The sequence below is a fragment of the Heptranchias perlo genome, chromosome 6 (assembly GCF_035084215.1).
Source record: "Heptranchias perlo isolate sHepPer1 chromosome 6, sHepPer1.hap1, whole genome shotgun sequence".
NCBI lineage: Eukaryota > Metazoa > Chordata > Chondrichthyes > Hexanchiformes > Hexanchidae > Heptranchias > Heptranchias perlo.
Genome location: NC_090330.1, coordinates 12889790 through 12902731, shown reverse-complemented (window position 1 = coordinate 12902731; position 12942 = coordinate 12889790). Strand labels below are relative to the sequence as shown.

Genomic DNA, 12942 nt, shown 5'->3' with positions numbered 1-12942 from the left:
GCTAAAGGATGGCGCATTGTGTAGAGCAAACAAGTAAGGTAGCAAAAAAAGATAAATTATAGAAATGCTGCACGGGAGGTTCAGTGCTGAAAGAATTTAAAGACACCCAATGCTGAACTTTGATAGGTTTTCAGTCACTGAAAGAACCGCTTATAGATACTAATCACAACAGTAATGGGTAATAGTTCGGCAGAATACTAAACTATATAAAAATCCGCAGACGTGAAAAGACAGGCATCTAAGCACAGCAGCTTTCGTACAGTGAGTAACGAAGGAAACTAAAAGGCAGTATTCAATTCAAGGGGTTCAGGCAGCAACATAAACTGCAATATATCTGAACATTCAGACCCCTCAAAATGGACCACTGGCATTCAATCCCTATAAAAGCATTCCGCAATGTGGAACAAAAAATAAAATGGGAACAGTCTCGCTGCCTGTGCTGCTTGGCTTCCTTATCTATGTACTTTATAATACAAAAATACACAAGCATACATTACCTGCAGCAGGCATTATGGGATACACAGTAAATCGCCACCCCCAGCCATTCACAGAACCATCACTGGTAAACTTCCACTTTAGTTCATCGCCAGGAATTCTCAGCTCACTGGACCAGTCAGACCACTCTCGACCTGTGATAGCCAACATATAATTGCATAACTAAATTATAAGTAGGGCACATAATCTGTCACGCCACAACAACCAGCAACTTTCTGTGCGTTCTGTGTGGTTTGCTGTCTTGAGTAGCACAATTTTGCACAAGAAGTTATGGAGCCAGTGGAAATACCATTTCTGAGTGGACTGAAGTAATAGTAAATCACCAGGGTTTTTTAAATCTGCTGCCAGAGATCTCTGTGGTTGCATTTTATTCCTCCAAACATTTTTACTACATTCTGGTCTAATTTTTCTCCATCCTTTTTTCCCCATTTACAAAATGCCCTGAAGGTATAAATCTGTGTATGACAGCATAGCCGATTATAATATGTGGCACTTTGAAATCATAAATTGCAGAGAAAGACTCGAGAATGAAGTAGAAAAGTACAAATTACAAATTGTGGAATGATCTATTCTTCATGTTTTGATGATAGTTCAGGGGGGGAAACAAAGCATCATTAAGAGGCAAAATTCCTAACACTGCTGTATCCTATTAGCTGCAATTGTTGCTTATATAAACAAGAACTGTTTGGAAATGAGTCACACAGATTACGGTTTTGCCTCTTAACTACGACTCTGGAATGCACCTGCCATCAGATAAATTTGCTTATTTCTTCACATCTTTATTTCATGTAAAATTAGCCTGAATGCACCACAACATCCATTGTCAGTGGAGCCTGCTGCATGCAACTCAGCACTAAACAATTAATTGATCTAGAATCTGCCAAAGGATTAAATAGCAAGCAACAACATTGCTATGACCACAGTGCTGCTGAACTCTGCAAGAGTCATATGGTGTTAACAGGAGCAGAAGCACTGCTCGAGTTTATGAGACAAAGAGCTGGTGCTGGTAATTGTGTGCAAGTGCGAGTGAAAGCAAAAGAATAAGAGAAATGACAGAGACAAGACTAGAAGGAATGAACATTATAGGGGAAGAGGGAACAACAACTTGCATTCCAAAGCACCTTTAATGTACAAAAGCACCCACGGTGCTTCACAGAGCCGTAATCAAAAACAGATGCCGAACCAAAAAAGGAGATACTAGAAGGGGTCAATGAGGTGCGTTTTAAGGAGAGTCTTAAAAGGAGAGGGAGAAGGAGGAGGAGTTTAGGGTGGGAATTCTAGAATGTGGGGCAAAGACGGCTAAAGGCATGGCCGTTACTGGTATGGCAAAGCAGGGATGGGTGGGTGGTGGGGGTGGGGGAAGGGATGGAGGGAGGGAGAGAAGAGGCCAGAGTTAGAGGAACAAAGAGTTCAATGGAGACGTGGTTCAACAGCAGGTCAAGCTAAATGAAACTTAGATTTTCAATAAGAAACTGGATAAAGGTGACTCTTTTAAGAGCTCCGTTGATGAACTTTCAGAATTGTTTAATGCTAAACTAATTAACGATGCCAATACTTCTACTTGCGTTAAAACTGAACAGGAGGAGATGGTAGAAATGATTGCCGAGAGTAAACTAACTGATGTAAATAACAAATCAACCTTTTAAGAAAAGATCAAACAGTCAACTGAATCACTCAGACACAGAAACAGAGAGAGTTCTGGGCTAGAGGAGGTTACAGAGATAGGGAGGGATGAGGCCATGAGGCAATTTAAACAAGAGGATGAGAATTTTAAATATGAGGCATTGGGGGACCATGAGTCAATGTAGGTTAGCAAGGACAGAGGTGATGGGCAAGTGGAACATGGTGAGGGGTAGAAAATGGGCAGCAGAGTGCTTAAGTTTACAGTGGGTGGATGATGGGAGGCCAGCTTGTAGAGCATTCAAATAAGTTATGACACATACAGCTCCAACATGTCAGCTACTTGCAGAGTGCCAATAGTGCTTAAAATCAAAAGGTTAATAAGTACACAACATTAACAAATGATAAAATTTAGAACAAATGAGAAAAGTCCAACAGGGATTAAAAGCAATGAACGTTTGCCTCAAAAATGAAAGGCAATACTAACCCCTATGGCTACTGCAACTAGGGGTGGAGGGGATCATTTTAACCTAATCAGTTCGGCAGGAAACTGATGTGATTGGATCAGATACCCATTTTACACCCTGCCTGATTTTACTTGCCATTGTCTTCAAATCAGACGGGATGTGCATCAGGTAGCCTATCGGATCTCATTAGTTTCCCGCCGGGCAGGTTAGGTCACAATTACCCCAGTGTCAAAGGCATGGGTTAGGGTTTTAGCAGCAGATCGGCTGAGGTAGGAGTGGAGGCGGGCGATATTACGTAGATAGAAATAAAGAAGAAAAGATCACGAGAGAAAAAATAAGGTAAAAACAAGTGGCTCTTTGTCAGAATACTATTTCTTTTTCGGATCCTTGACCTTTATAAGGCTGATCACCCCTGGCTAAGCGAGAAACATATGAATCAGCAGAAAACAATGAGCTAGCATTCATTCAATGTAACAGTAATGATTTGCTGAACAAAATCTATTCAGTAACTAGTTTATCTACGTTCTGTATCTCTTTCAGATTGTCATTCCTTAGCTGAATTTATTAAATCTTGTTTCAATTCGCCATCAACAGGAGCTGTTCCTTTGCTTACTCTATAAAATTATAATGCATAGTGCTCCAGGTTCACAATTCAGAAGGTACATGACCTGGAAGATTCCAATGATGTTTTGAGCTTCTAGTACACTGAATTTTAGAAGCAGTTCAAAATACATTACTGGCGTACGAAACACTAAAAATCTATTTAGATACTAGGGGAAAGGAAAGCAGTTTTATAAATACTATCAATTTAACATTCCAGTGCTCAAAGGGAAGATTTTTTAATACATAGAATCACATGTATGTGAAAAGTTAGGTTGTATGAACGTTATTACCTGATCGAACCGACACTATCCTGTTGGCACCATCCATTATGGTCAATGGGTCATGACGACGCTCTGTAGAACACTGCCGGTCAAACTCTACTCGAAGACCTTCAGCACCTGAGAAACATCCAAAACCAACCCCCCCAAAAAAATGTTATCCACTTGCACATCTCAGCTTTCCTTCCACAGATTAGTTATTCATTCCAAATACAGAAAGGTGCTAAAGAACATGAGCGACCGAGCATACTGCATCGACGTCTTTTAACTCAACACACTTGCGTGAGGTACATACCTGGTATTTTCACCGTTCCACTGGTAGATGTGTCATCAGTGTACGGATGACTGCTTTCCACTATCACTGGCTGAGGAGAATGGCGCCCACTCTGAGAATCTGAGGCCACATCTTCTAACTCAGTCACGCACAGCTCCAACATCATGTCAGCCACCTGCAGAGTGGAAATGGTGTTTGAAATCAAAAGATGAACAAATACAGGACATTAAACCATAATAAAGTTTGGAATGAGTAAGAAGTCCATCAGGGATTAAAAGTCATGAAAGATTGCCTCAAAAATTCAACGGCAACAATGGCCCAAAAACAATAATAATAGTTACTGAAAAAGAGCTTGAAAACTTATTTTAGAACATACATTCTTATTTTCACTGACCTAACTTATGTTAACAAAGCAAAATACTGCAAATGTTTGCTTTTTGAGGATTTATGAAATAATTTTTAAAAAATCTTTTAAAGGCCCCAATAAATAAGACAGGAATGAATCTGTATCTTATTCTACTATGATTTCACCACATTATGAGCTCTATGAAGCAAAAAAAATTGTACCGCAAGTGCAGTGATAACAGATGGTTTCCATCATGCCAAAGTGACAGTAGATCCGATTGACTAAATTTGCAATTTTTAATCTTTAACTTATCCTCAATTTGCTGATATAGAGAGATGTGTAATCATTAAATAATGTTATCACTAATGTCAGCCAACAACTCTATGTTACCCATGAAATTTTATAAGTTATATATCCAATTCATAAATCCTTCCTACTGTAACAATTTATATTCTTTCTAAATTTGTTGGGATCACTGTTCTGATTTTCTAACATACATTTATTACATTCCAAAGCCAGAATGAAATCGAAAATCATTGATAGTCGATCCCTCCCCTTCTACCCAGTCGGATCATTGGATAAATTCTCAATCCCTGGTCAATGCTCAGTAAGGGACATGCAGATATATAAAACGATCACTGGGCAAAGAGCTGGAGGACAGCAGTCACTCGCGGAACTACCACATCACATGTTGTCATTTTAGGCGAGAAGCAACAGGACAAAATGATCAAAAAAGCCAGAGCAGAATTTAAGAAAAATCATCCATCATTTCGATTCTTGAAGCAGATTAAAAAGCTCAGTTTTCAGCTCTGTCCGCTGTCCTTCAGCTAAGAAGTGCGGAAAGATCAAGTGATATATGCCCTCATGGCTGCTTCCAACACATTACATAATAAGTTATCCAGGGCAGTTGCTGCTAAATAAAGGTATGTCTGGTATTTTTTACTTCCCAAAGGTGGGAAGAGGCACTACTTAATCTCTATCGACAAGAAATTACTGTGTGCTATATGAGCGTACGAATGCTTAATTCATTTCTATAACTTTATTTTGCCCACTATTTTAACAAAGGTATTCACCGCTTATTTTCAACAGGTTAACATCTCCATTAAAACAGCAATGTAAAGTCATACGTTGATATCATATACACAATTTCGAGGCTCATGTCAAAAAGGAAGTGCTTTGCCTACTGGGCTACAGAGCCACGACTTTGTTTGGTGTCGTCGAAGTGTTTGTATTTACCTGTGGGTAGGCAGTACCCATGGCTGAAAGCACAGCTGACAAGACATCTTTGCCTTTTTCACCAGCACGGTTTGACACAGCCAACTTCAACAAATCAACCATTATTCGAGTGTCATCTGGTACAAGGAGACTTGTGAATTCATCTAGGTGTTGTGGTTCTGGCCCCGATGATTTAGCCTGGTTTTCTGAATCCTTTTTGAGGAAAAAGAAACATTATTTTAACTCAAAAATTTAAGATCGTGTGCTTTTCTTTAATATATGAAAGACATGTTCAAAATATGTATTCATTTTCCTTTCAAATTTATATAGTGTGTCCTCCATTCTACAGATATGCATTAATAGGAACATAGGACCAGGCGTAGGCCATTCAGCCCCTTGAGCCTGTTCCGCCATTCAATTAGATCATGGCTGATCTGTATCTTAACTCCATCTACCCACCTTGGTTCCATAACTCTTTATTCCCTTGCCTAACAAAAATCTATCAATCTCAGTTTTGAAATTTTCAATTGACCTAGCCTCAACAGCTTCTTGGGGGAAGAGAGTTGCAGATTTCAACTACCCTTTGTGTGACGTGATTTCTGACTTCACCCCTGAAAGACTAGCTCTAATTTTAAGGTTATGCCCCCTTGTTCTGGACTCTCCCACCAGAGGAAATAGTTTCTCTCTAGCTACTCTATCAAATCCTTTAACCATCTTAAACACTTCTATTAGATCACCCCCTAATCATCTATATTCAAGGGAACACAAATCCAGTCTATTTAGTCCCAGTATCATTCTGGTGAATCAGTGCTACACTCCCTCCAAGGCCAATATATCCTTCCTGAGGAGCGGTGCCCAGAACTGAATGCAGTGCTCCAGATGGGGCCTAACCAGAGCTCTGTACAGCTGTAACATAACTTCCACCCTTTTATATTCCAGCACTCTTGAGATAAAGGCTAGCATTCCATTAGCCATTTTCATTATTTTTTGTACCTGTCCACTAGCTTTTAGTGATATCTGTACTTGGACCCTTTTGATGAAGTAACGGGTAGTGATGAGGGTAGTGTGGTTGATGCTTTGAATATGGACTTCCAAATAGCGTTTGAAAAAGTACCACATAATAGACTTGTTAGCAAAATTGAAGTCCATGAGATTAAAGGGGCAGTTGCTGCGTGGATACGAAATTGGCTAAGGAACAAAAGAAAATAGTGGTTGCTTTTCAGACTAGAGAGAAGTTTGCAGTGGTGTCCCCCAGAGGTCAGTGTTGGGACCACTGCTCATTTTGATATATATTAATGATGTGGACTTAGGCATAATTTCAAAGTTTGGAGATGACAAAAATCTCAGAAATGTAGTAAACAGTGAGGAGGATAATAACAGACTTCAGGAGGGCACAGACAGACTGGTGAAATGGGCAGACATATGGCAGATGAAATTTAACGCAGATAAGTGTGAAGTGATTAATTTTGGTAGGAAGAATGAAGAGGTATTATAAACTAAACAGTACAATTTTAAAGGGGGTGCAGGAACAGAGGGTCCTGGGGGTCTTTGAAGGTGGCAGAACAAGTTGAGAAGGCTGTCAAAAAGCCATATGGAATCCTTGGCTTTATAAATTGAGGCACAGATTACAAAAGCAAGAAAGTTATGCTAAACTTTTATAAAACACAGGTTAGGCCCCGGCTGGAGTATTGTGTCCAATTCTGGGCAAAACACTTTAGGAAGGGTGTCATGGCCTTGGAGAGGGTGCAGAGGAGATTTACTAGAATGGCACCACGGATGAAAGACTTCGGTTACATGGAGACTAGAAAATGTGGGGTTATTCTCCTTAGAGCAGAGGTTAAGGGGAGATTTGATAGAGGTGTTCAAAATCATTAAGGGCTTTGATAGAATAAATAAGAAACTGTTTCCAGTGGCAGAAGGGTCAGTGATCAGAGGACACAGATTTAAGGTAATTGGCAAAAGAACCAGAGGCGACATGAGGTAAACTTTTTTACGCAGTGAGTTGTTATGATCTGGAATGCACTGCCTGAAAGGGTGGTGGAAGATTCAATAATAACTTTCAAAAGGGAATTGGATAAACACGAAGTGGAAAAAATTTGCAGGGCTATGGGGAAAGAGCAGGGGAGTGGTACTAATTGGATAGCTCTTTCAAAGAGCTGGCACAGGCACAATGGGTCGAATGGCCTCCTTCTGTGTGTATTATTCTTTGATTCTATGAAATCTCTTTGCTCATCCACAGTTCCTAGCTTCTCGCCATTTAGAAAATAGTTTGATCTTTCTTAGGTGCAAAGTGGTTGATCTCACACTTTCCCATGTCAAACTCCATCTGCCACAGTTTTGCCCACTCACTTAATCTATCAATGTTCCAATGTACACTTGGAAGTATGATCAGCAGTCAGTATTTCAAGTTGCACCCAATCCAGAGCTGTCATTCATTTTCTTTGATCTCCCTCTAGCAAAGCTAGATCAGTGGCAGGCAGCAAGATCCACTTGTCTAATCAAATCCGACAATTTTAGCTTCTCTTGGCCACTGGCTACATGAGACCCGAACTACAGGGGCCAGCAGCCAAAGGACAATATAGAAGTGGCATTTGAATAAGGGAGAGAACACAGACTACTCACGCCCTGGAGGAACAACATCAGAGCAGCCATTTCCCACTAGACTCCTTAAAAAGGTTGAATCTAATCCAATCCATCCATCCATTATTACCACTTACTATCCTATTGGTATAATCAACAAGACACGCCAGCCTGTTTCAGTACACCTTCCTTAGCAAATCATTTCAATTATATTGTTATTTCATGGATTACCTCCTTTGTTTTGGTCATAGTCTCTGCTATGATACTGGCAGCCCTAGGATCATCAGTTACAGGAATGAAAGGACGAGCAGATGTAGCTGAGGTAGAAGGAGTAACTGCAGATGATGGCGTTACGGCTTCTTCCGAAGGTGCAACCTTCAAGACAAAAAAAGAACAAACATATTTTAGAGATCTGAGAAATGGTTATTGAAAGTCTCAGAAAATTGTTAAAAAGGTACTAGATCTTAGCAGCCTACTGGATCTAGCAGTAGAGCACTGGATATACATTATTCACTATTCTGTGAATAAAGTGGGTGAGCAGGTCACAACTGCTTTTGAGGAAGCAACTGATGACCAGTTTAGAAATGGTATGGCTTAAGTTCTGGCATAATGACCCTTTCCAGCCTCTCTCCAAAAAAGTACGCTTGAGGGGGAGCGGAAGACAACAAACGGTTAACCAACTGACACCAGTAACTGTGCTGTTAACTCCCTTTATAGCATTTAGGATTACGGCCCAATGGCAGTAAATACAGTTCTCCTTTATTTTTAAACTCAACCAAGATCCCAAATGTTTTACTATATATATTTTTATAAATGTTCATTTAGAGGATTCTATCACCAACAAACTGCCATCCCAGACTTGCATTTGTATTCTCACCTCCCCTCTCCTGTCCTGCCAAGGATTTGGACTCACTCTCTCTTCCCCATCACTTGCCACTTCTGAAGCACTCTCACCAGCTGGGCTTGTGGCAGCAGATGAGTCTGATGGTGGTACAGGAGACGATGATGTGCATTCCACAGGCGCAATCATGCTGGCTGGCATCAGGGCTCCTACCAAAGCATCCCTACAGGAAAAAAAATTAATACAAAAAAAAAGTGGGCCGGAAATTGCTTTCGAAACAACGGTCAAAACTACTAGCGGCGAAATCAAAGATCAAGTTCCGGCGACCGCATATGCCCAGTCAAACTCGGAAATCCGGAACTTGCTCTTCCAGGTTCACCGGCGATCTGACAGCTTCGCCTTAAAAGGGACATCGTCGGCTGCAATCAATAGAATCAACAGACCAGCGCCAACTTGCTCTCCTGCCCAGCTGGAAAAGAACTAATATCGCCACAAAACAGCTATGCTCAGTTTTTTAAGTCTAAACTAAGTTTTAACACCGTGGTAAGTCTTAATGACTGCCAAACAACCACTCTGACACTAAAAATTAACTTTTAATAATATGGCATCTCACTACTCCTGATTTTAATAGTTTTTGGACATTTAAGAAATATTTTTAATTAAAAAATTTTAATTTTTTTTTAAGCTTTTCCTTCTATCTCTTTTATCTGAGCCTTTTGATCTGATACTCTCTTCATTTTACTTTCTCTACACCATTTTATAATACCTTATCGGGCACATCCGGGTTTTTAGTCTGCGCTGTTTGTCTATGAACTGCACTTCATGGGGCTCGCAGAGTGGCTTGCTTCAAGCTAATTGCTTGAGGGGCCTTAGAGATCCTTTCACCACTCACACAGCCCGGAAAGAACGCTGATGTTACTTGAACTCACAGTTCAAGGAAGTTGCCACCAAAGTGAACACAGTAACTTAGTGGGTGAATTTAAATTGAATGCACGGCGACCATAGCTGGTTTGCCACTCGGAGCAATTTACAGGCCCTTATAAAAAGGGCAACTTAGTCAATAAAAAAAGACAATGGTAGGAGTTTTCTATGTCTGCTCTTGCAAGTGTGGAATTTCCCACCCATTATAATGAAAGGATGGAAAACCACAATCTGGCGAGTGCGGAAGCAGAAAACGCCAGCCAATTATTCTAACAAAAGTGGGAAAGGGTGAATATGTTGAAAACAAATGGTCATTTTAAAGAATGAAAAGAAACCACAAATGTTCAAAATTTAAAAGAAGAGAAACTGCTGCAAAAGGGCAGCAATTCGGTCAAGATGGTGCATATATGCTCTGCTACCGACAGTGGAGTAGGAGGTCAAAGAGGAGGCACAGGAGGCCAGAACTGAAAGAACAAAGGGCATTCACTGGGACATAGGGTTTCAGGAGGTTACAGAGGTAGGATGGGGCAAGGCTGTTGAGGGATTTGTAAACAAGGATAAGGACTTTGAATTCAACACATTGGGGAGATGGGAAGCCAGTAGAGGTGGGAGAATGGAATTTAGTGGAGGCAAGATGGACACAGCAGTTTTCGATGAGCTGGAGTATATGTAGGGTCGAGTGTGGGAGGCTTGCAAGGAGGGCATTGAAGAAATTGAGCACGAAGGTCAAAAAAGCTTAAATAAGGGTATCAGTGGCAGCAAGCATGCGGTTAGGGTAGAAGTGGGTGATGTTTCAGAGATGCAAGAAAAGCAGTCTTCGTAATCGATAGGATATGGAGTTTAAAGCGCAGCACAGTTTCAAACAGGACATCAAGGTCATGCATCATCAGCTTCAGACTGAGCATGCAACCAGGGAGGGGGAGTCCGAGGCAAGGATACAGATTTTTTTTTGGCTACAGCCAAATAGGATTGTTTCAGTCTTGTCAGGGTTAAGTTGAAGAAACAAATGAGTAGAGCTGGTTGTCAGCAGTATAAATGTGAAAGCTGATCCCATATCTTTGGATAATGTCAACAAAGGGCACAGTGTAAACAAGGAAAAGGAGAGAGCCAAGGATGAAACCTTGGAGTACTCTCAAGGTGATTATGTGGTTGGGAGGAGAAGCCAGAGGTGTGCTGGCTACATTGGGGCAGGAAGGAGTGGAACCAAGCAAGGGCAGTCCCACAGAGATAGACCACGGAGAAGGCAGTGGTGTAGGATGGATTGGCTGACCACTTCAAATGCTGAAAAGAGGTTGAGGAGAGCAAAAAGGGGATAGTGCACCATAGTCGCAGTCACAGAGGATGTTGTTGGTGACTGACTATCTGAAAAAAAAGGAAGGTGAATTTGAGGTGGGACTCTTTATTGACTATTCAAATGAAGAGTCACACCTGACACACGAACCCATCTTTCACTTTTGAATGCTGACTGACTTGCTGTATACTTCTCACACTGGATCACTTTATTAGTTATTTTGATGTTGAGAATTTGCTTTCTAGCAAGGACTCTGGAAATGTTTTAGCCAGAGGTTTACTGTAGGACTGCTAGACAACATGTGATTACAGTGCATTTGATGTTGGAACGAATTCAAACTCTTTCAGATACTTACTTATCCAACAAATAACCAGATTAACCAGAAATATTCAGTCACATACGTCAGCTGAAAATGGCACATGAGTACACAGGGTAGAGATTTACTGATAACAGTCCAACAACAAAGGTCTTCTAAGTAACAACATTCTTCAACACAGATTTCCTAACTGAGATCCACGAAGCCCAGGGACTGAAGAGATCATCAGGTTTCTGTTTGTCTGGAGACAGTGACACTACAAGTATAGAATTCTGTTCACTATTTCTATTGCTACATAATACTACAAAATATTTTCTGCAACAACAGTGATATTTTCCTTTAGGTGGTTGACATGCCTTTCAGAAATTAGGGCAGAAAGGTTGCCAGATTGTTTCAGTATTTGCTGGGGGCGTCACTAATACAGTAAAAAAAATTTTGAAACCTACTATTCCAAAAGGTCGGAAGTTTGCTGCGTACTTAGCTGCATAACCAGGTGTCTCTGGTAACTTATTTAATGCCCTGGAATCACTTACTTTAGCAATAACATTCAGTTGTGAGCTCTTACCTAGAATACATGATCTGCAAAGCTGTCAGCACGTGGGACAATGCCTGTTGCTTGGCGTGGTTCCCATCCAAAGACAGTAGAATCTTCGCCAGAGAGGGGCGATTGGGTTTTGAATTGTTTGTGCCACTAATTTTGTTGCTAATGGTGATGGAGTCTATATCTGACTGAACACCTACATAAAATAAGTGAATGGAATTACAAATGACAGTATGTCACCATGTTCTCCAAAACTAAACTTCTTCCTATAGATGAATAAAAAGGGGCACTTTAAACAGTTCAAAATCACAAACATCAACTTGCATTTATATAGTACCGTTAACATAGTAAGAAAATCATTCTTAAATAAAGCAGGAAAGTGTATTTACGAAATTGACTAATCGCAAAAAATCTTAAGTTTATATTACATACACTAGATGGGTCAGCAAAAGTTAAAGGGATACTGTTCAATATCTAAACATTTTGTCTGCTCAGTAAGCCTCTGACATGAAAATTGAGAAGTTTCATTAAAGTTGGTATAACAAAATCAGTACCATATGCTTACAGCTTTACACATACATACAAAAAAATAGTAATCCTAAATAAATTCATGCCAGATTATAAATACAAGCACACTAATACACTTTCACTCTATATACCTTATTTACTCTTACCAAACACACTGAACTCTGATATACCAATTCTCTGACTATATTTTACAAAAATATTGTATATCTAAATGTCAAGTTAAATAGTTATCAAATCACAATTAATAAAGTTACCCAAGTATGAAGCACCCAAAGGGTCCCTAGCAGTTTGGAATAGGACTGGCTCATGCACTGAAGGTGTTGCCACATCCACCGTTGTCCATGCTACACTGTGCGAAGAACCACAAGCAACACGGGTGATTTTCTGTCCCTCTAGACCCTGTACAAGTGTAGGTTTCCTATTTACAGTTGTGGTTCCATTTCCTTGCTGGCCATGGTCATTATCACCCCAAGCATAAACCTATAAATGGAATATTAGGAAAACAACTTTGTATTTAAAGCTACCAATTTGGCATGTAACATTTGACACATTATAAAGTGTTCTTTGTAAATGTTCAAAATTATGGCGCAACAGAAAGGCACCCCTCAAATGAATGAACAGACACT

The 12942-nt window shown here is 40.2% G+C and overlaps 1 protein-coding gene across 7 annotated transcripts in view; it reads right to left on the bottom strand.

Moving 5' to 3' along the window:
• The window catches only part of herc2 (HECT and RLD domain containing E3 ubiquitin protein ligase 2), a 186992-nt gene that overhangs the window by 30969 nt on the left and 143081 nt on the right, over positions 1-12942 (bottom strand). For all 7 annotated transcript variants that reach the window (XM_067985782.1, XM_067985783.1, XM_067985786.1 and 4 more), the window contains 8 exons: positions 12571-12796; positions 11813-11984; positions 8756-8942; positions 8110-8253; positions 5320-5511; positions 3759-3912; positions 3476-3583; positions 498-629 (listed from right to left, as the gene is read on the bottom strand). In XM_067985782.1, the coding sequence (XP_067841883.1) occupies positions 498-629; positions 3476-3583; positions 3759-3912; positions 5320-5511; positions 8110-8253; positions 8756-8942; positions 11813-11984; positions 12571-12796 (1315 nt within the window). The remainder of the gene's footprint in view (positions 1-497; positions 630-3475; positions 3584-3758; positions 3913-5319; positions 5512-8109; positions 8254-8755; positions 8943-11812; positions 11985-12570; positions 12797-12942) is intronic.